The following is a 26,122-nucleotide window of genomic DNA, read 5'->3' as shown; positions in this document are numbered from 1 at the left end:
GCTGCAGGCAGTGGGCAATACAACCCTTGGGGAGGAAGAGCATTTTGGGACAGGGCTTCCTAAAGATAAAGGTCCTCATATAGCCCACAGCTGCTGGTGGGATGAGCCAGTGATGCAGCTCTACGTGGCTGCAGGTTTGTGCCCTGCTTCAGGGCTGGGCTGGGCTGGAGGATTCCTCTGAATTATTTCCAGATGGGGATTAATGCCGCAAACCGAGTTTGCTGCAGGATAGATAAACAAACCAAAGCTCCTCTGGATTCTATTAATAAACCGCCTGCCTACCACTTCTGTCCCAGATTTGGGAACATCCTGGTCCTGGCCTGGGGCACGGGCAGGCGCTGCCTTGCTGCCCTTCCTGCCCTTTGGCTGTGGGGCAGAGGCACCAGGGATTCCTAGGGGACTGTGACCTCCAGCGTCCCAAATGGGACAGGAGCTGCGAGGGTGTGAGTGGAGGACGGTGTCTCTGCTCTGTGTCCCCACTCCAGGCTGTGGGTGGGATGAGGTGCTGCTGGCTATGTCCCCTGGTTCCCTGGTGTGCACTGAGCTCTGCCAGGGTCAGGGGGAGCTGGGAGGTGACACCTCTTGTCTCCAGCCTGCTGCTGTGAGGCTTCAGGCAGCTTTGAAACCGGAGCAGGTATAAACAAGGTGGAGGCAGACTTTGAGCCCTCTCAAGCTGGTGCTGCTGCTCCAGGGCAAGGGTAAACAAGTTTTGGGCGACTACAGCCCTGCAAGCTCTCCTTTTTCTCTCCTCCACCTGTGGGGGTTTCTGGGTGTCCCCCAGTGTGCAGCAGATGTGTGATCCTGCTGGGCAGGAGGAGGGTGTCCCGTGGGCCTCACATCCCCACCATCCTCATTTTGGCATAGTTTGTGGGCTCCTACCAGGGGCAAACAGAGCCCAGCCAAGGGCTCAGCTAAAGGCTGTGCTCAGTGGGCTGGCCCATGGCTCCCAGCAGGGCTTCCCATTGGGGCCCTCTGGGCATGGTGGACCAGCACCGAAGATGGGGTTAGACCTGCCAGTGATATAATTTAAACTTTGTCCCACCCCAGCCAGCTACGGGGATCCTGGGTCCATATACCTCTCTGTACCTGGCTGGTGAGGCAGCACACCCATGGGGGATGCCCCATGGGGAGGATGGAGGCCAAGAGATGGGTCTGGTTTTGCTTTAGCCCAGCTCTCCAGCTTGCAGCACACACAAGCAGTTAATCCCAGGCCACACAGAGCCGGCTGTTTACCTGGCTGGAGCAGTGCCTGGCAGAGGGAGGGACGAGGGCACGGCTCCACACCTTGCCAGAGCAGGCATCACTCCAAAAATATTTGCTGAAAAAAGTGCAGCTCCACCCCGAGGAAAACTGGGGCCAGGAGCACAGCCCGCTCTAGGTTTAGACGGAGGGTGGCAGCGAGCAGGGGAATGCGTGTGGCTTCAGGGAGCCGAGCAAGTCCACCCGCTCCCCTTGCAGCCAGGCACTGCCCAGCACCTCCGCTCAGCACTGCTGGGCTCAATCGAGGGTGCCAGGCAGGGACGGGTGGCTGGGCAAGGCAACGGGCACTAAGGATCCTGTCCGTGGGGGAATCCCAGCTCCGGAGCACGGGGACCCCTCGCCGCCTCAGCGGGCAGCCATGGGCTGCTGGCGGGGCCCCAGCACCGTGTTGGCCTGCCTGCTCCTCCTGCGCCCACTGCCCTCGCCAGCCTGCCCTGCCGCCTGCCGCTGCTCCTCAGGGGAGGTGGACTGCAGCAAGCATGCCCTCCATGAGGTGCCGCAGAACCTGCCGACCAACACCAGCACCCTGTGGCTTGGTTACAACTTCATCACGATGCTGAGGCCACACTCCTTTCCTTTCCTGCCGGGGCTGCTGCTGCTCAGCCTGCCTCACAACCACCTGGGGCTGATCCACAGCCAGGCGCTGGTGGGGCTTGGGGCGCTGCAGGAGCTGGACCTTAGCCACAACCAGTTAACCGTGCTGAGCCCCGAAACCTTCCTGCCCCTCACCAACCTGGCCATGCTCAACCTGGGCAGCAACAGGCTGGGGGAGCTGGAGCCTGGGGTGCTGCGTGTCCTGCCTCAGCTTCAAGTCCTTCACCTGCAGGACAACCCTTGGGTGTGCAGCTGCGGCATCCTCCCCCTCTGGCACTGGCTCAGCCACAACAGGGAAAAAGTGCAAGGTGAGTGCCCGGAGGACCGTGTCCCCAAGCCCCCACCCCGCTCCATGCTGGCTGGTCATGCCGCTGGGGCTGAGGCAGGATGCAGCACACTGGCTGTCAGCTGGCTGTGGGCTTGCATGGTTGGTGCCTGTGGGGGTATGGCGAGGTTCCCCAGGACCCATCCTTGGGCCATAGCAGCTCCTGTGTCTGCTTGGGTGGAGACATCCCTGGGTCTAGTACCTGGTGCCCACCTTTGGTCCATGCTCCCCAGTAGGGATTGCCTGGAGAGGAGGGCCAGGCAATGTCCCAGTGACAGGCACCCAGCGCTGTCCCCAGCAGTGGCACCAGTCCTGCCACGTTTGTGGGCAAGGCCTGCTGGGCAATGGGCAGCTTATGGGGCAGGAAAAGACTGTGTCAGGGTGGGCAATACCGCTGACCCAGCCAGGACTCGGTGCCTTCATCCCCTTCCCCAATGCCCTCATGAACATGGGTCTGACCCTACATTTCTTCCCTCATGAACCTCAGTGAGAGACAGCTCTGCCAACAACGTCTCTCACTCTGCTGCCAACCACTCCTGCTTGCTTCCAGCTTGGGTGCATGCCTGTCACTTGTGCTGGCTGAGACCTTCTGTGGCATCTCCAGGTGGCTACTCACTGCTCCCTACATCTCTTCCCTGGGAACCAGGCCCACCACCTTGCCTGCCCCATCTACTGTCCTGTCCTAATCCTATTTGCCAGTGCACCCTGCACCAGTGTCCCCACCTCCCTATCCCATCCCACTCCCCAGGGCACAGGATGTAGATAAGCCCTGAACCCAAAACTGCTCCCCTTCTTTGCACCCTGCCCTGGGCGATCTTGGTCATCCTGGTTGCCATCCTCTTGCCCTGGTCCCATCTGTCCCATACAGACCTGCCATCCCCTCTGTCCTTGACACCTGCCTTGTCTCAGCTGCCCAGTGTGTCTGTCAGCACTGCTTTTCTCTTCCAGAGAAGAGTTCGCTCCTCTGCAGACTCCCGGAGCAGCTGAACAAGTATCCGATCATGGCCTTTGGGAATGAGTCCTTCAGGCAATGTCAGGAGACCTCACTGTCTGCCCAGCACTACGTCATCTTCCTGATCATCGGACCATTCTCCTTCATGGCCAGCATCTTCTTCTGCACTTTCATGGGTTCCATCATAGCGGTTTACCACAACCTGCGCAGGGAACCCCACTTGTGGAGAAGACCCCACATCTGCAGGGGCCACTCAGGCAGAGCGACCAGGCTTTAGCCCTGGGAAGATTGTGGTCCATGCCCTTCTCCAGCTGCCTGCACACACCCCGATTGCAAACATTTCCCTGTGGACCAGTGAGAGGATGCTCTGTTCCTGGAAATCACTTTTCTTCCTCCTCTCAGTCTCCTGACATGATGCCAAACTCCTTCTTCCACAATGTCAGGAGGAAGAGCCTCCAGCTCAGACCTGCTGCAGGGCATCATCCAACTGCAGATGATCTCAGTGTTCCTGGAGGCTCCCTCAGGGCACCCTCAGACCTGCACATCTCCTTACTAGGGTGGGGCAGGTGGTCCTTCTCCTCCAGGTCACCCTGTCCTGCCCCTTCTGCTGCCCAAGACCTCAGTGTGCAGCTCAGGATGTACTGTATGCCTCTGTGTGCTTTTTGGTGATGCCCAAGTGTCTCTATTTATCTTTCAGTGCAGCCCAGGAGCCTCTCTGTGCCTCCGAGTTTGCCCCAAAGCCCTTCTTGGGCCTTTTGGTGCTCCCGCACTCCCCATCTGACATTCAGTGACCCCAGCTGCCTGTGTGCCTTTCTGTGCCTTCAAGACCCATTAGATTTGCTTTTTGCACATCCAAATGTCATCTGTTGTCTCCTGACACGCATTGGTTTGCCTTTCGGTGCGCCCCAGACCTCTCTGTGTGCCTTTTGGTGCACCTGAAGATCTCTGGATGATTTTGGGGCACTCCAGATCCTCCATGGGACTTTCAGAAAGCCCTAGACCCTTGCATGTACTGGCCAAGGACAGGGCAAATTACAAAATGTTTCTTTTGATAGTTTGTTTTGTTTTTTTTTTTTTTTCCTTGAGACAGGGCTGCTGGTGCTGAGAAGGCTCAGCCAAGAACCAAGATCTAGCGTGAGGCCAATGTTTAGGGTGAGGGTTGGAAAGAGACAAAGCTCGACCTCCCACTGATGTGGTTCGGCAAAGGGGCTGCTGAAGGATAGGTGAGACTGCACAGTTATTCCTCCTCCGGTAGCTTTTCCCCTAGGTTAAAGCTCATCCAAAGCCAAGGACTACAGTTCACTCAGTGATGGGAATGGGGACAAAAAGGTCCTGTGTGGCTTTACATCACAGATCCTGCAGCTCTTGCTGCTGCCTCACCTCCCATCACCTACAAAAAGGGGCTGGGGCTGCCTCTGCACCTCCCTGCCCTGAGCCTCCTGCCCTTCCCCGTGGAAATGCTTCTCCATTGCATTGCATGGAAACGCTTAGCCAACATACTGGGAGATAGCCTGGAAGGAGCTGGAGCTGTGCTGCAGAGGAAAGCACAAGCTAGGGTGACAAAAGCATCTCTCAAGTAGGAGCAACATCCCTTTCTGGTATGAATTCTTAGCCATTGTAAGACGATAAGAGCCACAATGAGAAGACTGTGGCCACCAGTCTCCTCCTGTTCGCTCAGTTTCTTGCCTGTGCAAGAGCTGTGGGACAAGCCAGGGATGTGGCAGGGGTCAATGAATCCTTTGTCAAGCTCTTAGCAAGGGTTAAATAAGTCATGCAGAGAATAAACCAAATGTCATCTCAGTTGTAGTTTGGCTTGCTCTCTCTTTTATATTCAAGAGAGAAAACTACCGGGCGTGCTGCTACACTGCTCAGTCCCCCCTTGACCCTTCCTGCAGTGCCTCTCTCCAGCGAGGGCTGCAGGGAACTGGTGAAAGCAGCAGATTCTCCAGTGCTACCAGCCCTGCACCCGGGACAGCTGCAGGACCTCTGCCAGGATCCTTTCCCAGGAGCCATCCCAACTCTCCCAGACCCTCCATAACAACAGCCCTCAGTCCTTCTTGAGAAGGCCTGAGCTTGCCATTTGGATCTAGGACCCCATTTGTCATTCTGCACGGCCACCTGGGCCCTGCTGCTCCCAGATTGTTCGGAGGTTGGGCTGGTGATGTCAGCACATGGGGAGCGTGCTGTGAATGAGTGATGTTGCTTCAGTTCCCTCCAGGAGAGCTGCCTCTCTGTTTTGCAAATCCCTCAGGGCACCTTCAGCCCTGCAGTTGGTCCTCTGTTCCCAACAACCAGCCCCAGTGGCAGTGCCCCATGCTGCTCCCTGGAGGTGGGGAGCACAGCAGTGCCAGGGGACCATTTTCCCCTGGATGGAGGTGAGTGAGAGCCAGCTGGCATGGTTCTGGCATTTGGGCCGTTTCAGACTGCCCCTGGCCCCCAGATGCCAGGCCTGTCTCCCCACATCGGCTGTTCAGGTTGTCCATCAGCCTGGAACCTGGAATGGTGATGCCCTTTCCCTCCCAATCTTTCCTGAATCTCCTGGCTTTTCTCCCTACCAGCTTCTCCATCCCACCTTGTCCCACCACCTCCCACGAACCCTGCAGCAGTGCCGGGTGAGGCTCTGATTCAGCACAGGGCTCCCTGCCAGCTTTCCCACAAGGCAGATACAGAAAGAAGGACATGACACTCAAATAAACCACTTCATGATCCAGTCTAGACTTTACTGAGCTCTTGCAAAAACTTGGTATTAATGTTACATTGACGTATAAAGTAGAATGGGTCCAATTTCTCAGCTGGAGCAAGATGAACTTGATGGAGCCACTGCAGTCAGTGGGACGATGCTCACAGACCTCAGCTGCCGTCTGAAAATCCTGCCTGCAAAGTCTGCTGACCCTCAGGGAGAAGCCCCATCTGCTCGGTGGGGACAAGGAGAAGGCAGTTCATGCTGCTGGGACTTGGTACCACGTTGCAGGTGGGTTTTCCGCCTTCGCAGGAGGCGGCATGTGATATTGCCCGTGCGTTTGCAGTAGCTGCTCATCACCAGCCTGGCTGGTGCCAGATACTTCCCCAACTCTGGTGTCTCTGCACTCTCTCACAGAGCCCATGGAGAGGGTGTGCAGGGGTGCTGGCTGCTGGCACATGGGCATGTATCCTTGAGTGGAGGAAGGTGTGGGGAGGAACAGCTCAGCCTGTCTTGTTTGGTTCCCTTCTCCTAGGCTGAGATGCGATTTCCACATCTCCAGGTTCAGACAGATGCAGCCACATGAGCTGGGTCTTCAGGGATGTGCAGGAGCTACTGGCAATCTTGACCTGCAGGTGAGTGTGGCAGGGAATCTGCCAGTGCCTGCTGTGGTGCCCTGGTACTGCAGGCAGGCTAGGTGGCTGCTGCAGACACCACAGCACACAGCAATCCACGACCGGCCAGCAGTATCTCTCCTTGCATTGCTGGTGCTGAGGCAGTGTGGAGCTTGGCTAAAAGTCCATGCAACCATCCAGAGCCATTCCCCATGGAGATGTTCCTGGCCAGGAAAGCCATGGTGTGAGAGCTACATGCTGGTCATGGCCATGTCCTGGGGATGTCTTCTGTGCAGGAGAGGTGGGTAGCCAGGATCTTGGTGGCTCCAGAGTACCACAGTGAGCACAGGAGTGTGGGCTGCAGGGCTGGGAGCATCCTGCTGCAAACAGACCACGTACAGGAGCCAGGACATAGCCACGGGCTGATGGGAGGGAGGAACAGGGGGTTCATCCTCTGCAAGGAGCAGAGCTCACATCTTCCAGCCCCTGCTGCAGAGGCGGGGGTCACTCAGCACACCAGGAACATGTGCCCAACCTGCCAAACTGCAACGGCTCCTCCAGCCACTCAGGACCACGACCACATCGCATTGGAGCCCTCTGGGGTGGTGGGAGACATGGAAAGCATGTCTCGGGGGCTGTGTGTGTGCTGAGAAGCCTGAAGCCTGCAAAGTGAAGCACATGTTTGTAGTCTGGCACCAGTTCTTCCCTGCTGCTGTGGGAGAGCAGACACGCTGTGCCTTTCAAAGTCCTTTCCCCTTGCATGTAGCCAATCAGTGGCAATCCTGATTATCAACAGCACTGGTTGGAAGCAATTATCTCTGTACAGTGAATTCCAAACCATGTCCTGGTTCTGCTGTGCGTTCTGGGGCACAAGCATGGCAGCAGGCCTAGGAAGGGAGGGAGATATACAATGAAGTCACTGTGTATGGATGAAGGATGCTTTCCTCCCATCTCACCCAGAAGAACCCATCAGTGTCCCTTGAAAGGCAGTCCTGGCTGTGCCTTCCTACTGTGTTGGGCAAGGACTGATGGCCCTCGGGGAGAAGGTCACACCACAGTGCTGACTGAGGGGTCGGAGAGGTTGAGCTGGCCGGTGATGTCGGTGGGATGATATTGCTGCAACACACAAATACACAGACAAGAAGAAAGAAGTGTTAGGCAGTTCTGGCACTTGACCCTGCCTCTACTTACATCCCATGTGTCCCTACAGGATTATCTCTTGGGGGTGATGCAACAGTCCAAAATCTGCTGCTGGCTGATGTCCCCTTCCCAGAGCAATCCAAGCTTGTGCAGAGGTCGTTGCAGACACTCTCCAAGCACCCTGCAGCTGGGCAGGGAGGACGCCCAGGAGCGTGGTGCAGCTTATGCAGAGCGTGGCAGCCACGTCACCTGCTGAGCGACCCCCTCTCTGCTCTGGGAGAGCTACAAGACAAAGCCTGTGACTCATCAGCCCAGCCCACGGCTGAACCTGTGTTTGGAGGGTCTGGCTGGGTTTCGGCATCTCTCTGGTGCCAGATCAAGCTGTGCTTTGAGGCCAGGGCGTTTCACCTCCTTGCTTGAATGACTCTGCTTTGACTATCCTTTCATGCAGGTGAGATGTGTGGTGTGGTTGACTTGTGATAAACTGTAGTGTCAATTGCTGATGTAAAAATACAGCCTGTGTTGGGGATGTGGCCTGGATCTGGGGTTCTGCGCTCCTTGCAGGTGGGGCAGCTTGCAAAATGCTCCCTGGGAGAGACCTCTCCAGCTGCAGTCCCACCAGCAAGCAAATGGGGAGAGCAGAAATACCCCTCAACAGACAAACAAAAAAAAGTCCTTCCTCCCTGGTCAGGGTTTCACAGCTGGGAAGCTATTTTTTCTCTTTCTCCTTCCATACTCCCTTCCTCTCCCAGTTCCACTCTCCAAACTCCAAACCCTGAACTGGAAGCCCTGACCAGCCCTGCTGTGAGAGTGGGTAGCATGGAGCATTTTGTGCTGCTGTCTGGGGACCTAAATCGGTGCTGGGGCAGGAAAGGGTCTCAGTGGGTCTCGTGTTGCAGTGCAGACCCTCTCCAGTGACACTTGCCCGGCCCCTGCACCACACTGCCCAGGAAGGTTGCCATTTTGCTGGGCTCCCAGGGGGCTCCTCAGTGACAGGATTTTACCCGTCTTTTGTTGGTCAGTAGTAACTGTGGCCCCTGTGGTGCTGCTGGTGGCTCTGGCACTGTGGCTACCCTGCGTGGCTCTACACCCTGCCTCCTGCCACAGGGAGGTCTGGGGTCCCCCCAAGAGTTGTGTGGGGTCCTTGGGGCTGCCCTGCTCTGCCCAGTTTTGTGCTTCACCAAGACCCCTCATTGGGGAGATGCTGGGGCAGGGGCGGGAGCCAGCATGGTCCCGTCTCTCTGGTACACATGCTGGGGACATGCTGACACCCAGGGAGGATCTCACGGGACCATTCTTTTATTTAGGGGACTAGCTAAGATTAAAATGGAGCCTCTGAGAAATTTACTGCTGTGGCCTTTCTTTGCTAAGCGGCAACACCTTGGCCATCACCCGTTTGCACAGAAAATGGCCGAGGCGATCCTGAAGTCACTCTGCCGCCCTGGGGGGAGCTTTTTGTGGCTATTAATGAGTCCACCAAAAAACGCCCCTCTCTCCCAAAAACGGGTGCAGCTGCCCCCTTTTTTTTGAAAAATTAGGATTCCAGCTAAATGCAATCTTTCCTTTCCATAGCAAAATGGCTGGGAGGCATGTGCTTGTGGGATGAAGCTTGATTCTTGCAGGGAGGAGAGGCAACTGGGAAAGGGGAGAGGCTGGGTGACTCACTGGTGGAGAAGGAGGAACTTGAGATACAAAAAGCAACAGGCAGAAGAAAGGTCCATTGTTAAACATCCTGCCTGATGCAAGCCGGGGTGGGGGTGGCGGGGTGGGGAGTGGTGTGTGCATGTGTGTGTGCATGTGCCTTGGTGCACGTGTACGTGTGTGGTGGAAAGCTGGAGGTCTAGCAGGGCAGGCTGGGGCGTTCTGGCCTCTCTGCACAGCTCCGGGGGTGGGAAACGCTAAAATAACCAAGCGAAGTGGGGAATCTAGCCAGAAAAATTAAAATACAAGAGCATGGCTTTTGATTTGAAAGCATATCTCCTCCAATCACAGAGTTATCACAGGGTAACATTGTCATTTACTTTTTTTGTGTAGAATTCATGCATGCAATTTTTAATAAGAAAAAAATAAAAAAAAAAAAAGGAAAAGAAAAAAAAGCAAGAAAACTGTCATATCAAAACTATGTTAAAGTAGAACTAATGCTAGAAGCACATATCAATAATTTAGGGTAAATTATGTTACAGGGATGGTGCAACTATCCCCAAACCAAACATTATAAAGCCAAGAAATTAATCAATATTAACCGTAGAAGAGACTCAAACATGTTAAGGTATGGAAGTGAAGTGAAGGCACCAAAAACTTTAAATGACAACCAGGAAGAAAATATAGACAAGAACTTAATATGTCTTTAAAAATGACTTCAACCTAATCTGGGCTTATATGGTAGTCCCTGGCTGGTGGAAGATTTTCTGGAAGAATTTTGGGGTTGTTTTTTTTTCAATTAAAATTTAGGATTCCAGCTAAATGCAATCTTCTGTAGAAAATGTCAACTTTCCTTTAAAAAAAAAAAAAAAAAAAAGTTGTCCTTGACCTACTTTTGGTTCTTTTGGGCCAAAAACTAGGCTCTTTTTCAGCCAAGAAGCATTTGGCTTTGGGTCGGCTGATCCTTCTCTGAAAAGATGACCTTTTCCATGAACCTACTCGGTTCTCGACCAGCTCTGGCACCATCCCCATGGCTGCAGGGCGAGCATCGCCTCGCAGTGCTGGGCCCTCGCTTGGCGGTGACGTGGGATGTGTGTCATGCTGTGTCTGGGGGGGACGCCCGTGGGCTGGCAGTGTGACTCTGTGGGGGCTTGATGACGGCTGCAGTGGGGGGGCTAAGGGACCTGTGCACCTCGTTACGTGTCTGTACGAAATGTGCCGGCTCGGAAGGTGTCTGTGTGGTTTATGCGTCTCACATGGCTTCTGTGGGGTTGCAGTATCGTGGGTGGCTGCGATGGATGGCAGTACGTCAGCTCTGCGAGTGCTATTCGAGTTGCAGGAGCTGCCTATGGGGAACACATGCATCTCCTCCTGGGGCGGTGGGGATGATGTGCCGCGGAGAGGCTGTGCAGCTCGGGTGATGGTGGGCGCTAGGACGTTCAGAGTGGGGTGGTAGCTTCCCAGGGCTGTCTTGGCTCCATGGTGCCAGCCTGTCTCTCTGGCACTCCTGAGGGACCATTCTGCAGGGCTGCAGAGCAGAATCCATTTTTAAAACTCCCGACAACGAAAAGGAAAGAAGCAAGGCCACCAGGTTTGCATCTTTCACTCACTAGCCAGGAGAGCCCATGGGGCTGGGGTCAGCTTGGCCTTCCAGCCCCATGGGCTCTCAAGCCTTGACCATCTGAGACCTGGTGTGGGCCCGCAGCTCTGCCGAGCATCATGAAACAGAGCGCCTCGCTGCTTTCTTGTCTTTACAAGGACCCCGGGCAACATGTCCCAGCATGCTACGTACTCATGGGGTCTTCCACAGCAGGAGGGCATTGGGGTCTCTGAGCCAGGGCTGCTGCATGAAAGCGGAGGGCACCAAATGGCAGGCTGTGACATGAGCTGGTGGCAGCACCCTCCTGCTGGCCACTCACCCTGCAGAGCAACCATCAGGTCTGCCCGACATCACAACAAAGCTTGCTCCACCACAGACCTCCTTCGATAGCCATGCCTTGGACCTGCTAGCCTCCCATCTTGGCCACGGTGGCTTGGATGTTGGTTCCACTAGCCTGTTCTTGACCCAGCTAGCCTGGTTCCCTGGGGAACGTGTCCTGGGGCCCCAGCCACATCACCCCATGGCAGGCAGAAGACTGCAACAGGCTCACAAGCAGCAAGGCATCGTTGCCCATAGCTGCCCCACAGATGCAGCTGTGCCCAAAGCGAGGGCCATCTTCTGGGATGAGTGGGTCCATCGCCCTCCATAACTTGCCTGTGAGCAACGTGCCAAGAAGAGCATGACCAGGACCCAAAGCACAGGGAGTCCCATGCCGTGCTTGTCCCTCTCGGGCGAGGGAAAGGGAGAGCATGGCTCCACTGCTTGCCCATGGGACCTCTGGTACAGGTGGCCCCAGGACCTGGTCAGCCCAGGGCATTGGGGTGCTCCTACCCTGGAGCAGAGAGCGCTGTGGAGTGGCGTGGCATAGGGTGGATGTCACACCAGGGAGCAGGATCAGACCCAGGATGCTTCCCTGGAAAGGGAGCGATGTAGGAAGTACCAGGGCACCACACGCCAACTATCCCACTGTTCCTGGGTTCTCCCCCTCTCCTGTGCCCACCATGGGCACTGGTCCCCCCAGATGTCCACTGCACCGTGATGCTTCTGCTCTCCCAGGACAGGACCCCTTGGTTTTCTAATTGTGGAATGATTCAAACACAACAAAACACGGGGATCTACTCAGGACATGCTAAGGGTCCCCCCAGCAGATCTTCCTGCAATTTTTTCTCCCCTTTTTTCTGTGCATTCCACATGCCCCTCCTGTTCTTCACGCTTCCCACCTTCTCCCCCCTGCACCACCCACCCCATCTCTGTCTCCTCTCCCCTGGTTGGGGTTCGGGCCACCGAGACACAACCTGCAACCTTCCTGCAGAGCTGCTCGGGGGGTGCAGCACTGGGAAGGAGGACCCCAGACACGGGGGCATCACTGGGACAAGGTATCACCCAGGGGTCATGAAGGCAGAGCAGGAGATGACAGGGATGCCTGTCTTCCCTGTGGGGTATCGGAGATGAGTGGGGAGAGTGTGGGTGTCCCCCCCTTGCCTGCCAGGCTTTGAGGTGTCAGCGAGAGGAGCGCTTTGTGTGAGATGGTGGCAGCTGAGCCTGGGCTCAGCTGTCCCCGGGGCCATGTCTCAGGGGTGCTCCAGGGCCTTCTTGGGATGGTGCCTGCATTGGTGTCAAAGGCAGCTGCCTCCATTTTGCACACAGAGCCGTGGCCCCGAGACCCCCTGCGATATTGCATGCTGCTCCCCGAGGCGCCCCGAGCCTGTGGCCGGGGACGGGCCACCCCACCGCGGGGGGGCCACATCTCCCCATGCTGCCGCCGTCCCCCCGTCCCCGCCGTGCCTTGCGCCTCGGGCAGCCTGGCTGGGAGCCTGCTCTGAGCAACCCTGGGCAGAAACCCACCGGTCGCCCCAGGGAGGCGATTTTGGCAAGCCCGTCGCGCTGGGAGGTCGGGCAGCAAAACGCAGCGACCGCTGCCACACGAGACAACAGAGTAGCCACAGTGCAGAGTGTCATACAACAGACGGCAACATGCAGAGGGACACCGGCTCAGTCCGACAGACCAACAGCCCAACCTGACGCTGAAGAGTGTCTGAAGCTCCAGCACGAGCAGACACATTTGCACATTTGGAAACAGCTGGCTTTAGAGGCAGCAATTTGGAAATTTTCTCTGGTTACATGAGAGCAGTTTTACTCTGAGGTGAAAAGCACAAGTCTGAACCAAGGTTGGGTCTTTAACAACCTCCTCTTTCAAGCCTTTGTGTCTCTCTTCTAGAGCTGCATTACTGCTGACGATAACCAGAGACAGCTGTCACTCCTGTGCCGAGGACTACGTCCCGAATGCTAATTGTACAAACAAAAATCACATGTAGAGAATGTGACACGCATGGCTCTCAGTGAGGTGACACGGTGCCCAAATTAAATCAGGGTGATTGTTTTTAGGCATACAATGACAAACAGGTACAGGAACACTCAGGAACAGAAAAAAAAAAAAATGTCATCGGTTTCAAGAGGTCAGCACCAGTAAGGTGAGCGAAGCACAGAGAGGAACATCAGAAATCATCCAGGCAAAAAGAAAACAAAAAACAAAACAAAAACTAGGTTGCATCTCCCAACTCATCACAGGACTCCAAGCCACCTCCTGCCTGCCCTCCAGGATCCCAGCATCCTTTCAGGTACACGGGATGACTGACTCACTGACTCACTGACTGACTGGTGACGAACATGAGCTATGCATGTACACTGGCAGCTTCGGGATGGGTGTGTGGCAGTCGATGGGATGGCAGAAGAGAGAAAGAGAGAGAAAGAGAGAGGGCAGAATTGTTCTTCTTCCTCTTACCGTATCCTTGGAGGACCTACGTCTCTTGAAGCTGGAGGCCAGGGTGGAGGTGATGGACCTAAAAGTGGCTTTCTTTTTAGGGTCAGGTTCTGCTCTACCACTTTTTCTATCCTAAAATGAATATGTATAAGTGATTAGATCTCTAGTGTGTTGTTGGAAACGCTAAATCTATTCGAATACTGCCCCGTGTCATGTCCTTCATTTAGGTGAGAAAGCTACTGGAGGTGTCCTGTCACTCCCAGTCCTCCAAGGGCCTTCGTGACCCACAGCTACAGCACGGCCACCACACTGCTACAGCTACAGGGCCGGCCTCGCATCTGGAGCACTGGAAACCCCTCTGGGGAGTAGCCCTGCTCTCCTGGGTGTCTGCGTCCAGGCCGGCACAGATGACCTTGCTTCCTGGGGATGCTCTGCCTGGCGCCCTGCCCCTCGCTTCCACCGCTAGCCTGGCTAGACCGAGAGGTGAGATGCTGCACCTACCACTAAAAAAAAATTGCTCAGGGCCTTTTCTGAGGCTGAATCCTAGTGCCACAAGAGAGAGAGAGGACTGCATTGAAAGAGAAGTCATTGTATGAATATTCTGTAAAAAAATGTATTCAAAAATTTAAATGACGCAGTTGTGCAAAGCCGAACGTGGTTGTTGGTGGTGAGCGTGTTTTTTTTTTTTTTTCAAAGTAAAACGGGTTTAAAAAAAAAAGGAAACTGGAAGAAAAAGAAAAGGAAAAATTAAAGGAAAAGAAAGGGAGGAGGCAAAGCGTTAGCGCTATGATGTCATCAGGGTCGGGATGAACTCAAAGAGAAACAGAACTGAAAAATGTTGCCATTGGTGTTAGCGAGTCGGACCTGGTTAGCGCAGGCTGGGAGCACCAGCCGCCATGGTGCGGGGGCAGCGAGCCGTGGGGACCGGCCGCGCTCTGCGGCGGGTGCTGAGAACGATTCCTCCCCAATTGCTTTCGTGCCAATGAGTGTGACCTTTCCGACGGGGGACGGAGTGACCAGGTCTGGCTCTGCTACCGCACGGGGGTAACCAAAATGTATCCCGCTGGTGCGTAGAGCATGCTCGGGGATACATTTGCTCCTCCTTCTCAGTTCTCTCTTTTGCGGACATGCACAAACGGAAAGGAAAGCAAGATGAATGGAATGAAATGTCTTTTTCTTCCATGGCATCTCAGGAAATAGCCATGGCAAAACTGTGATCCCAAAAACCATTATTTTTGTTTGTTTGTTTTAACAAATAAATCTTTCCACTTGCCTACCTTCTAGCAATGTACCAGATACTAGTGCTCTGACGTTTCCTCCTGTGGAAAAGTCTTACAATGTCAAACGGCTCTTTACCATGAGGCTGTTTACCCCCACAGGGCAGCATGCTTTGCTCACAGTCCCACAGACTCTGCCCAAGGACCCAGTGCAGTATTTTCTAGAAGGTTGGCAAGTGAAAAATGGCAGTGCGACTAGTGTGCTCTGTCCCAGCAGCCTTAAACCCCTCGGTGCTGCTGCTTTTTGGAAGCAAAAGAAAAAAAAATAGAAAAAAAAATAGAGAAATGGCTTTTCCGAGACTCTTATCAGTGAACTGAACCCAGCGAGCTCTCAGGATACAGCAGCCTGGCCTCGTGCTTCCCCTCGCTGCTCTCGGGCAGGTCGCTTCCACCCGGGCAGCCCACCCACACGCCCCAGCCAGCGCTGCTCCCATAGGGCCACTGCTCAGGGCTCATTTTGGGGTTCCCGAGCCTCATTCTCTCTCTTTTATTCACTGGCTCTGCTGCGAATGGCAGTCTCCTTTAGTTGCCTAAAGGATCTCTTGCTCTTTGAAGGCCAGTTTGCTTCCCCAGGGTAGAAAAGCAGCCTGGGCAATTGAGAGAGAGCCTCCAGCCGCCCTAAACTGGGGTTCAGGGGCACTGCGGAGCTCAGCCCCAAAAGCGATGGGGTAAGGGAAATGTGAGGCTGGTGGCCCACAGACATGCCCACAGCTCAGTGTCACTGCCAGGCACCACTGACCATCTCGGGCTCCCCTGCCTGAGTGGCACGGGGGTGTTTCAGGGGTGGGAGAAGCTGGGGAGAGCAATGGCCCCACAGAAGGGGCCCAGGGGAGCCTTGGCGCTGACAGGCACCAGCACTGCTGGCTCCCGTGTGGGGAGATGTCCTTGTCTCCAAATGACAAGAGCACGCACCACCTCTTTTTGGAGTCAGTCCTGGATATGACAAGGGGTACCACACCCCCAGGGAGTGGGCAGGAAAGGGGAGGTGATGGAAACCATCGCTAGAGCAATTTCTCCACCGGAGCACCGGGCAAGGTTGCTCAGTGGCAGGGGATTAACCCTCCCGGCTGTCTGCTGGTGAGCGCAGCTGGAGCCAGGCCGCAGGGCAGATAGTCTGCAAAGGGAGGCGCGTTGGCACCGCTTGTTTGGCCAGGGCAAGACATGGCTCCGGCATATGGTCCCCAGCAGAGCGAAGTCCCCATCCTGAACACCGCTGGGGGTATTTGGGCCAGGTCTCTGTCCCAGTTGGAGCTATGCACAACACCTCTCGGAAGAGATGGCATCGGCCAAGGGCAGCTCCCGGGTACAAGGCAGGGACCCTACCCTACAGCTTGCTAGGCACTCAGTAATGCCCAGCTGGAGTTACTGGGGTGTGGGGTGGGGGACAGAGGGCCCCATGCTAATCCACAGCTCTGCATTCACTGATTTGGTGAAGGAATGGAAAACGCACCTGTTGGAGATTTGCTCTAAAAACGGTTTGTCCTACCTGCAGGTTTTTCCTCCACACATTAACGGCCGCAAACGCCAGCTGCATCTGCTTCCTCCGCGCGTCCTTATGCCTTTTGTAAGCTATTTCTATGAATATTAAAAATATCCCGGCAACAATACCTCCAGCCACCAGCATAAACACACCTGAAATAAGCAGGAAAGTTACAGGGGGCAATGGAAATTACACCATGACACTTCATTTCCTCTGTATCACGCTCAGCAACAGCAGCATCTGCCAACCCAGGGTCCCCCCGGCCCCCCACCATCCCCCCGCAGTCCTGGAGGGGCCGTGGAAGGAAACTCAGCAGAGCAGGGCAGGCGCTGCAGGTTGGGCACCCGCAGTGATGGGCAAAAAGGTGATGGGGCGCTGGATGTCCGTGCAAGCTCCTGTGAGTTGGGCACAGGGTAGCGGCTGTGCTGCAGTGATGCTGGGGGCAGGAATGGCGTGCTGGATGCTGCACCGAGCCCCAGGGCAGACCCCGTCCCCTGGGGCTGTAGGGTCATCTGCACCAGAAACCCAGCTCTGGTGCTCCCATTTGGCTCATCAGGAAGGACAGCCATGCACAGAGCTCTCTTGGCTGTCCTTGGCCAGCTGCAACTCTTGGGGCTAACATTTGGGGAGTGGTGTCTTGAGGGCACCGAACAAAGTGCCCCCTCTCTCCGTGCTTCTGCCCTGGCTTGTGGTGCTGGCAAGGGTGGGGTCCCACTGGACACCCCTCATCCCACATCACTGTGTTGGCTGCGTGAAGGACCGGCAGCGCTGCCTCACTGCAAAGGGAGAGCCCGTCTAGGGAAACTCTTTGCAAAAGGGGACAACAAAAACCCCTTCCGTATCGATTATCCTCCTCCTGCCCCCTGCCCACTGCCCAGGGCCAGCCAGGACACACTCCTCAGGGCTGGGGGGCTGCCCCTCACCGCCAGCTCCCTCCTGCAGCAGCGTCCTCGCTTGCCTCCGCGGCCGCTCTCGCCTCCCCCGAGGTGCTGCTCCCCTCTCTCTGCCTTGGCGACAGCTCTGATTTCACTGTGACAGCCGCAGTTTGGCCAGAGCAGAGGGAGGGGAGCAATGTTCAAAGCAGGACAGCCCCACCGATGAGAAATCACCCAGGGAAGGTGGGGGAAGCTTCGTGGAGCTGTTTCAGACAAGGTGGGATGGGAGCCCAACACAGCAGCCTCCCAGCACTAGGAAAGCACAAACCCAGAAGAAGCAGAGCTTTGGCCCGAGAGGAGAGCCCCGGAGAGGAGAATGTCTTGAGTGAAAGCAGGCTACCCAGCGAAGAGGAAGAAAGAGGTTTGCAGAACAAACCTGCCATATTTTCAAAGGTGAGTGTTGCTGGGGCATTGCTACGGGAATCACACTCCTGATACCTCACCCAAGTCTTGTCCAAATCCTCCATGAAGCCGTTCTCGTGGGACCTGAAAGCACAAGGAAACAGGACAGAGTAGTCACTGGGGACCAGCCGCAGGCAGCTGGGGCACATGCTCTTTGTGCCTTCGTGCTCTCCATCCTAGGACTCTGCACTTGCCTGCAGCCTACAAGCACACGAACTGTGTGTGCGTGCACACACACGTGCATGTATGGCTTTTACACAGAGAGAGCACATGTGGCCTGTCTGCAGTGACTGTCTGTATTGCATGTGTTTGCAAGCTGCCCTGCACACAGTCAGTGCTGCCACGAGATCATGTGCAGCTGGTGCGAGGAGGCATCCACCACTGCTTGGTGCCAACCCCCTGTGTCTGAGAGCCAGACAGCTGGCCAGCTGCTGCCAAAAAGTTATGTGTAAGCTCATTTCCCAAGGAGGGAGATGGAACTGATGGGTGTAGGCAGTGCTCTGAGAGTGTGCTTGGAGACAGTCTGCAGGTAGTTGACATGAACCACATCCCGGTGCCCACCTGCACGGTCCTCCCCCTGCCAGGGCCACTCGGGAGCCTAGGCAATGCTGGACCCCAATCCTGTCTGGTGATCACCAGCACCTTCTAGGTCAGGGCAGGGGAAAACTGCTGCCTGGCAGCTCCCTGCTGTGCACAGCGAGGGCTGGGACTCCCCAGCAACCTGGTGTCACAGCTTTGGGGGAAACAAACCCTGTCCCTGCAGCACCTGTTTCTGCCTGAACAGCTAGTGGGGAGGAGGTGGGCACAGAGCACATGTCCCACCATGGGTTCCCCTGCACTTTCTTCCCACTTGTTCCTGGCACATCCTCACCTCCTTCTTGGGCCACCTGTAGCCCTGGGCTTCCCCATCCTCTCCCAGGAGGACACCAAGGGCTCCTGCTGCCTCTCCAGGCTTCTCATGTTGTTGTCTCACATCTCATCTGTCCCACTGCCACCCATCCCCATGGTAAGACGGGCTCCCATGGATCCCTATGTTACCTATGTTATGTCCTGATGGGTCCTGCCTGTGTCTTCCACATCCCCTCTCTCATGCCTTTCATTTCTGCATCTTGGGCAGGACCCTGGTGGCTTCTGACCCTGTCTCTCCATAAAATTAATCTCACATGTTTTCCTCCCTCCACTTGCTGCTTCCCAGCTGCCTGTTACTTCATCACCACATTCCTCTGTCTGCAACAAGTGTGGCATTTCCAAACATATGAGGAAATCTCTTTTTACCCATAATATCACATTGACTTGTGGCACCCCACACTGCAGGCTAATGCTGGTATAAAAGCCTTAGTTGGACTCATCAGACCCTGGTCCTGACATATCTTTGTCTGACAGGAATAGCCAGAGTTGAAAGAAAACCCCCTAGAAGATGAAGCCAGGGCAGTGCAATGCTGTTGACCAGGTTGAGCTCACAGGGAGAAGTGGGAGAACGCCAGCACCCCTGCCTGTTGCTGCAGCCTGGCCCTGGTCACAAGGACCTGGTGCTGCATGGCCCCCGGGCTGCTCTCTGCCAGCTTTGCCTCTGCTCCTGTGGCCTAGTGTGGCTCCTGCTCCCTCCCTGTGGCCACCGCTGCTCTGCTCTTCCCTCCCACAAGTCCTGTGCTGCTCCCCCAGCCCTGCAAGCTGGAGCTGAGACTGTGGTCACTCAGGCACATCCCCTTCATCAGGAGTGACACAGTAGCCCCCGGAGTCCCTCTCCCTGCAGAGGGTTTGGAGGGTGGGGGTGGCAGTGCCTGGCATGAGGCTACTTGCGTGCTAACACATGCAGCATTTGGGGCCAGCCCCATGACGACGGCTGTGTACGGACTTGAGGATGGCCAGGGAGACGTTCTGCTTCCACGGACTGTCCTTGCGCATCCCAATCCCAAAGCCGGAACGAAAGAAAAGCTCCCCCGTTGTCACCAGGTCACACTTCTGGGAGGCTTCGAACTCCAGCACCGCTGAGTCCCAGATGAAGGCGTGGAGCTTGCTAGACAGCGAGAGAGAACAGACAGGTAAGGTTGGGCAGCCCAGCTTGTCTGCAGTCACTGTGGGAGCAGCGAGGGTGCTCCCAGACCTAATTTAAGCACTGATTAGCATCACTCTTCTCTCAGCAGGATTGTGCTGCCTTGAGGCAAAGGGCTTGGCAAAATTTTGGAGGAAGAGTGTGAGGGGTTTACATGGGATTTGAAGTCACCCAGCCTTGCACAGAAGGAAGTGCAGAGACCAGATATGGGAGACCATGACCAGGGCAAGGGCTCCAGCTGTGCCTTTCCCCATGCAGACCTTGTGCTCTTCATCCAGAGACCTCATACACACTAGAACTAGGAAGATCCCACCCAGCACCAACTGGGCAGGTCCCATCAAGCAATGCTTTGACTGAAGCTCCCTGCAGGTTTGCACCGGCCCTGCTTGCTCCACAAAACTGCAGTTCCCCCAAACTCTTCCCAGAACGGCCAGGCAGGGTGCTGGCCCCACTCACTTGTCCCTCACTGCCTGGATGGCTTCGGCAGCGCTCTCATAGTTGTGCTTCTCCATATGCCGGTACATGGTGCTCAGCTCCACCTGCCGTCGGAAGTAGATGTCCACTGAGCTCTGCTTCACTGTGGCGTAGATGAACTTATCAGAGGGGTTGCGCAGCTGAAAGGCAAGGTCAGGGCTCCTATTTCTTCTGTCCTTCACCAACCAAACTGGCTTACCCCAAAGCTGTGTTTCCTTATTTCTCATCTCTTCAGTGATCTGTTTCCCAAAGAAGACCTTGATCTCCTCAGCAGAGCTGAAGATGCCATGGGGCAGTGGATGCTCTGGGACCATGGTGGTGGGGCAGGGGATGCTATGGGACAGGATCACCCTGGCACTGAGGAGGCAGGAGGCCTGTGGATGCCATGGGGCTGGAAGTCCCATGGGCAGAGGATGCAGCAGAGTGTGGGAAGCTGTGAGTCAGCGCTGCTGTGGGGTACATTCCTGTGTGTCTGAGCTGATAAGCTGTGGCTGTGTCCTTGCCAGAGCAGAAAATGGGTTTGAGGCATGCTGGTATCTGTTGAGAGTATTGACTGCACCGCAGGGACAATTTCATTAGTTATAACTCATCCATAATGAATTGTTTCCTCATTGGTTAGTGCAGGCTCTCCAGGAACTGGCAGGCAGTTTGGCTGGGTACTTTCTATTTCTAGACAAGTTCTTTTCCTACTGAGCCCTCCCTGTGTCTGTCCATTCCCACCCAGCACAAGGGCTCAGACCCACCAGCAACAGCCCCAGGCAGAGCTACCCAGGGCTTGACCTTCTGGCACAGACCCACAGCCATGTTAAAGCAGGGCTCTGGGTACTACAAGTCCATTAGATGAACCAGAGGATGCCCACTGGAGGCATCTCCTGCATCTCTGCCCAGAAGTGGACAGGGAAAGGAAAAGCAAGCAAGGGGTCATTACCCTGGGGTCATTAATGCCTGTAATTCTCTCCTCAGGCCGGTCTAACACCAGGAAGGCTGCCAGGTTGGCAGTGTATGAAGCCACAATGATCATAGCAAAGCCAGCCCACACCATGCCAAGAATACGAGCAGAGAAACTCCGGGGAGCACCTGGAGGGAGAGAGGCAAGATCAGACTGGCATGACAAGGGCTTGACTTAGTCACCAAAGCTGTGTCCATCCCTCATGAGACCAATGGCAGCTGCAGATGTGCACCGTCTGCTCTGATGGCAGCTGTGCCATCAAGTGCAAAAGGAGCTTTTGCACTGCTCAAACCAAGAAAAACCCAGCTCTTTCTAGGGCACAATATGTCTCACCCTGAGTGGTTGGGTAACCCTGGGCAGAAGAAGCAGTCCAAGAAAGACCCATTTCCCATCACTGATGGTGAGGAGTGGCAGGATGGTCTGCACTCCCAGCATCACCGAACCTCCTACAAGCCTGCTCCAGGGAAGGCTCAGGGGATGAGATCTCCCCAGGACATCAGCCCTGCCACAGAGGGAGGCAGTGGAGGAGGGCATGGGCTTCTCCCCCACCCCAGTGTCCCCACCAGCTCAGGGCTGGGGCTGCAGGGCAGTCCCACTGTGTGCTGTGACGCACCTTCTCCGATGCCAGAGTTCAGCAGGACTCCCCAGGAGAACCACATGGCTGAGGAGAGGGTCAGGGCATCTTCCTCCTCCTCCTCACTGTTTACTTTGAACCGGCCAAATGGACTGTAAAACAAGACAGAGCTTTTCTCATAACCCCTATCACGGTTCCCAGGGCTCTCCACTGTGCCCTAAGTGTCCTGATACCCCTCGACATCACTCATCCCTAAAGACTGTGCCTTGTGTACCAAACAGCTCTTCACACCTCATATCCCACCTTGCTCTTCATCCCTCATATCCCACTGCCTTGCATGTCCCCTCTGCTGATCTGCAACCCTGTCTGCCTCACACTGGTACTGGTGCCATCACGCTTCTCTCTGGGCCGGGGGGATCACCTGATCCTGGCCAGCTCACGGGTCTCTCACTGCAACACAGATTAACTGCAAAAGCCTCTGGGCACAGGGCTAAGGTGAGGACAGGCTCCCTGTCCTTCAGAGGAGCTGCCTTGGGGCCAAGGAAGGGGACTAACTCGGAGTACAGGAACTGACAGTCCCCTTGGTCAGGCACCAGCATGGCACCTGGTTTGACAGGCATATTCCCACATATCCAGGTGCTGGGTACCACACATATCCATATCTCCCAGTTTAGCAGCAGGCAGAGAGGCCAGGGGCCTAGGCCCAGCTCCTGTGACAGCCTCCCAAAGGGCTGCAGGGCTGTGCCTGAGCAAGACACTGCAGGGATCCAGGGGACAGTTCCCAGGAGCACCTCCCTGTCCCACCCAGCCCTTGGGTGACCCAAAGCACACTTACCTGAACCGGTCTAAGAGGTACAACATCACTGCCACCACGTGCACAGACAGCCCCACCAGCAGCCAAAGTGTGCTCTGGAAAGGCTGCATGAATGAGTCCAAGGTGCTGCGAGGGATTTCCTAGCACACAGAAGAGAGGTGAACAGCACTGGCACCCATCACGCCTGCACCTTGCCTACCTGGCTCGACTCACAAGGGCCCCTGTCCTGATCTGAGCTCCTCCTGCTGTTACACAGGAAGGCTCAGGGTGGTTTGGATGAGCTGTGGGGGGATGTGGTGTAGGGGAGAACTTTGTAGAGTCAGGCTGATGGTTGGACTCGATGATCCCGAGGGTCTTTTCCAACCTGAATGATTCTGTGATTCTGTGGCTGAAGCAAGACCCAGCATCAAAACCAGCAGCCTGGAGGCTGGCATCCCACTGCAAAGGCTGGGATTTCCCGCGGCTGCCCTGGGGTGGGCAGGGGTGCAGCCTGGGCAGGGTGGGCATGGTGCAGACATGGCAGGTGTCTGCAAGCTGGGGAGCAAAGGGCACGTACCCTGTTCTACAAAACATCCCATCCCAGCCCATACCTTCTTCACAAGGATGGTGAGGCCCTGGTACTTGAAGGGCTTGGAGAACTCAATGTACTGTGCCCGCTCGTTGTTGATGGTGAGAGGAGCCACAATCATGTCTGCTTGGCCGCTCAGCAGCTCCCCCATCATCCCGTTCCACTCCTTCTTGTTGCTGTTGTTAACCTGCCAGCAAGCCAGTGCAGGATCAGCCCACTGCCCTGGCACCTGAAGCCCACCAGCCAGGACCCTCACACACGTGGCAGGCACCTTGCGCTGCCCTCCCACTCCTGCATCAGAGAAGGGCCTGGGGAGGCTTCAACACATGATACAGGCAAAGAGGTATCACAGGCTGCCCAAACTCACCCGCTCTTGTGTACCAAATTTACCATCAGCCACCAGGTGAACCTCGTAGGTGAAGTTCATCACCCCTGCCAGCCGGATGAGCAGGTCGATGCAGAAGCCGTAGCAGCACAGTGCCACAGTGGGGCGGCCTGCAGGTGGGAGAAAATGGGGGGATGAGCGGAGGCAGCCCTTTGCCAGGGACCCCATGCAGGATCCATGGCTGTCCCCCGCTAGAGCAGCCACCTGCATGGCTCTGGTTTCACATCAGATGTGATCATATCGTTCAGGCAGGGTCCTTGACCACCCTCTCCCGCTGCCTCCATCACCAATGGGTGCTGTCAAGGTGGGAGCAAAGGGGTCTCATTCATTAGCTGTGTCCCAGTGAGGTGTGCTGAGAGTTGGTGCTGAGACCCACTGCAGGGGACAGAGAGGGCTTGGTGCATGCAGGCTGTGCTGGAGGAAGGCTAACATGAATCCATCAGGTTGAACACAGCACAGGACACAACTCGGGGCTGGCAAGGGGGAGTTGTGCACAGGAAAGTGTGATGGGCCAAGGGGATGCATTTCACGTGGATTTGGGCAAGCCTGGCATTGCTAAGCAGTTCACACACCCCACCAGGTGCTCACACCTAATACTGAAACAGACTTTCCATTATAAAATGGTGTGAAACTGGTGTTAGTACCAGTGCAGCAGGTGCTGGTGTACTTCAGGGTTCTCACTTCTGCTTGAGATCAAGGCAAAGAGAATTGGAACATGTCAGGAGACAGAAACATGGGATGCAATCCCCCAGAACAGCCCTGGAGCCCACCCAGGAGAGAGACAGTGGGAAAGCCATCTTTTGGGGTCAAAACCCTGAATTCCAGTTCCCAGTTACTGCACAGCACTACTGTGGGGCTGAGCTGACAGGGGGCACTTAGGGGCTGAATGTGCTGTCAGCTTTCTGCTCCTCATCCTCTGGGCCTCCTGTATGAGTCCCTGGGGACCCTTCTTTGGACAGGAGTTTTCGCCAGCTGGGAAGGCTGGGGGAGCCACTGCGCTCACAACCAGACTGAGTTACCTGGGATGGTCTCGTTGGGTCCAGTGCAAAAGACTTTTTTCACAGGATCTCCATTGATGGTGAATTCCTCCCTGCATGTCCCATCTGCTTGCGTGGGCTTCACATACACAAAGGGCTCTTGGTGGATTGTCACAATCTGCGAGGCAAAGCATGAACTCCCACTTGTCTTAGTTCCCCTCCAGAGCCATGTTCTCCTGGGTGGAGACCCCTCAGCCCAGCAGCAGGACCTGGCTTTGGCAGGGGGAACATTTGCTTCACCCAAGATGAGGAACAGCCATATCGGCATCCTCTTTTGTGTGGCACTTTCACCTCAGCCTCAAAGACTTTAACACCCATCTCCCTAACAGCAGACTGATGAGAGCCACCACATAGTCAGGATTAGTGCCCTGAATGGTGCTCCAAACACTGTCATACTGCCTCAAGCTAATGCAGATATTTTAGTCCTGCCCTGGACCTTTTCAGCAAAGCAGCATCCCAATGCATCTGCACCACCTCTGCAGGAATAAGGGCTCACTGCCCCTGGGAATGTGTGATTTGAACAGTAGGACAATGGAACAGTCATACTGGTAAGACTAGCCTGCCCAGGATCCAGTCACTAAAGTGGCTGCTGGGCTACACTTAAGCGAATGGGATGAGAAGCAAAACAAGAGTGGAGGGACCTTTTTCCAGTGTCACCTTCAGCTTCTGGCCATCAGCTCTTCAGGGATTTCCCAAGCCCAACATTGCAGTCACCAGCCCACCCACCCTCCGTAGGCTTGTTAAATCTCCTCTTGAACCTGTTTCCTTATGACCTCTGCACTGTCTAGCAGCAGCAGTCTCCAGAACGGAACAATGCCTTGGCCAAAGGAGCCTGTACTTGTATTTCCTGCAAACCTGTTCTGGGTGCCCTCTGGCTCCCAAGCCATGAGGAATGGTGAACACTTAACCCTTCATCCCTTTTCTACTGTTCTCTCTCATATCCCCTTTCCAGATATCCCTCTCCAAACCAAAGGATGCCTGCCACCTTATCTAGTTTGTGTCCAGCTGGAAGTTGTGCTCTAGCTCTGAACACCCTCCCGTACCTTCTCTAAGTTGTTCTGCTATATCCTCTCTGAGATGGCAGGTGCCCTGGGTTTTCAAATACTGATGACAGCTGCAGATGGAGCAGTGGAAGTGGGAGGCAGATAAAGCCACAGCCCTGCATGCAGAGAGCTGAAAAGACCTGCCACCCCCTAATGCCATTTGCTGTTACCTTCAACTTGGTCGACATCTGATAGCCTTGAGGTTTCTCGGTTTCTCCTCCTGGCCAGATAATCTTCCGGTCGTTGGTCAAGACCTGTGATCAGTCCCAGAGGAAGGAGATAGACGTGAGGCCATAGGTAGATACCCCAGCACACACACCCCTCCTACCCAACCTGTCCAGGCCTGTATGTACATGGCTGCCGTTGTAAATCCCAACTTGAACCAGTTTCCGATTCTGCAGGTTCATGATGCTGTAGTTGGCAAACTTCCTGTCCCCATCCTCGTTGAACTCTACCCGTCCAGTGACACCCTCTGAGTACTTGGAGGACATCAACACCCTATGGAGAGAAAGAGAACGAGGCCAACCTAGAAAACTTGCTGTGGCCATAGGGACACCTAAGAAG

The 26,122-nt window shown here is 55.4% G+C and overlaps 2 protein-coding genes across 23 annotated transcripts in view; one reads left to right on the top strand and one right to left on the bottom strand.

The window, feature by feature from the left end:
• The first annotated feature begins 1,401 nt into the window (after nt 1-1,401).
• On the top strand, nt 1,402-4,017 carry LRRC26 (leucine rich repeat containing 26). The gene is made up of 2 exons (XM_074923846.1): nt 1,402-2,162; nt 3,128-4,017. The coding sequence occupies exons 1-2, from the start codon at nt 1,619-1,621 to the stop codon at nt 3,406-3,408; spliced, it is 825 nt and encodes a 274-aa protein (XP_074779947.1). The 5' UTR covers nt 1,402-1,618; the 3' UTR covers nt 3,409-4,017.
• Nucleotides 4,018-5,828: 1,811 nt separating this feature from the next.
• The window catches only part of GRIN1 (glutamate ionotropic receptor NMDA type subunit 1), a 40,252-nt gene continuing 19,958 nt past the window's right edge, over nt 5,829-26,122 (bottom strand). For 2 of the 22 annotated variants that reach the window (XR_012634934.1, XR_012634937.1), the window contains 16 exons: nt 25,912-26,056; nt 25,729-25,812; nt 24,498-24,633; nt 24,091-24,161; nt 23,461-23,589; nt 23,116-23,280; nt 22,547-22,665; nt 21,751-21,863; nt 21,117-21,265; nt 20,171-20,328; nt 19,517-19,678; nt 17,636-17,745; nt 16,331-16,476; nt 14,432-14,683; nt 10,463-10,734; nt 5,829-7,541 (listed from right to left, as the gene is read on the bottom strand). Coding sequence is in view for 15 of the 22 variants with exons in the window: in XM_074923981.1 (XP_074780082.1) it covers nt 7,473-7,541; nt 14,432-14,683; nt 16,331-16,476; nt 17,636-17,745; nt 19,517-19,678; nt 20,171-20,328; nt 21,117-21,265; nt 21,751-21,863; nt 22,547-22,665; nt 23,116-23,280; nt 23,461-23,589; nt 24,091-24,161; nt 24,498-24,633; nt 25,729-25,812; nt 25,912-26,056 (2,008 nt within the window). In the remaining 7 variants the exon portion in view is untranslated. The other 20 variants (XR_012634939.1, XR_012634941.1, XM_074923984.1 and 17 more) reach the window with 17 other exon arrangements.

The sequence above is a fragment of the Athene noctua genome, chromosome 20, assembly GCF_965140245.1.
Source record: "Athene noctua chromosome 20, bAthNoc1.hap1.1, whole genome shotgun sequence".
Classification (NCBI taxonomy): Eukaryota; Metazoa; Chordata; class Aves; order Strigiformes; family Strigidae; genus Athene; species Athene noctua.
The sequence above is the reverse complement of the archived record's forward strand: the minus strand, read 5'-3'. Positions and strand labels throughout refer to the sequence as shown.

Excerpts from the sequence above, each read along its gene's own strand:
- LRRC26 (XM_074923846.1), top strand. The coding sequence starts at position 1,619 with ATGGGCTGCTGGCGGGGCCCCAGCACCGTGTTGGCCTGCCTGCTCCTC. Across the intron at positions 2,163-3,127 it reads CAACAGGGAAAAAGTGCAAG|AGAAGAGTTCGCTCCTCTGC; the intron begins GTGAGTGCCCGG and ends TTTCTCTTCCAG.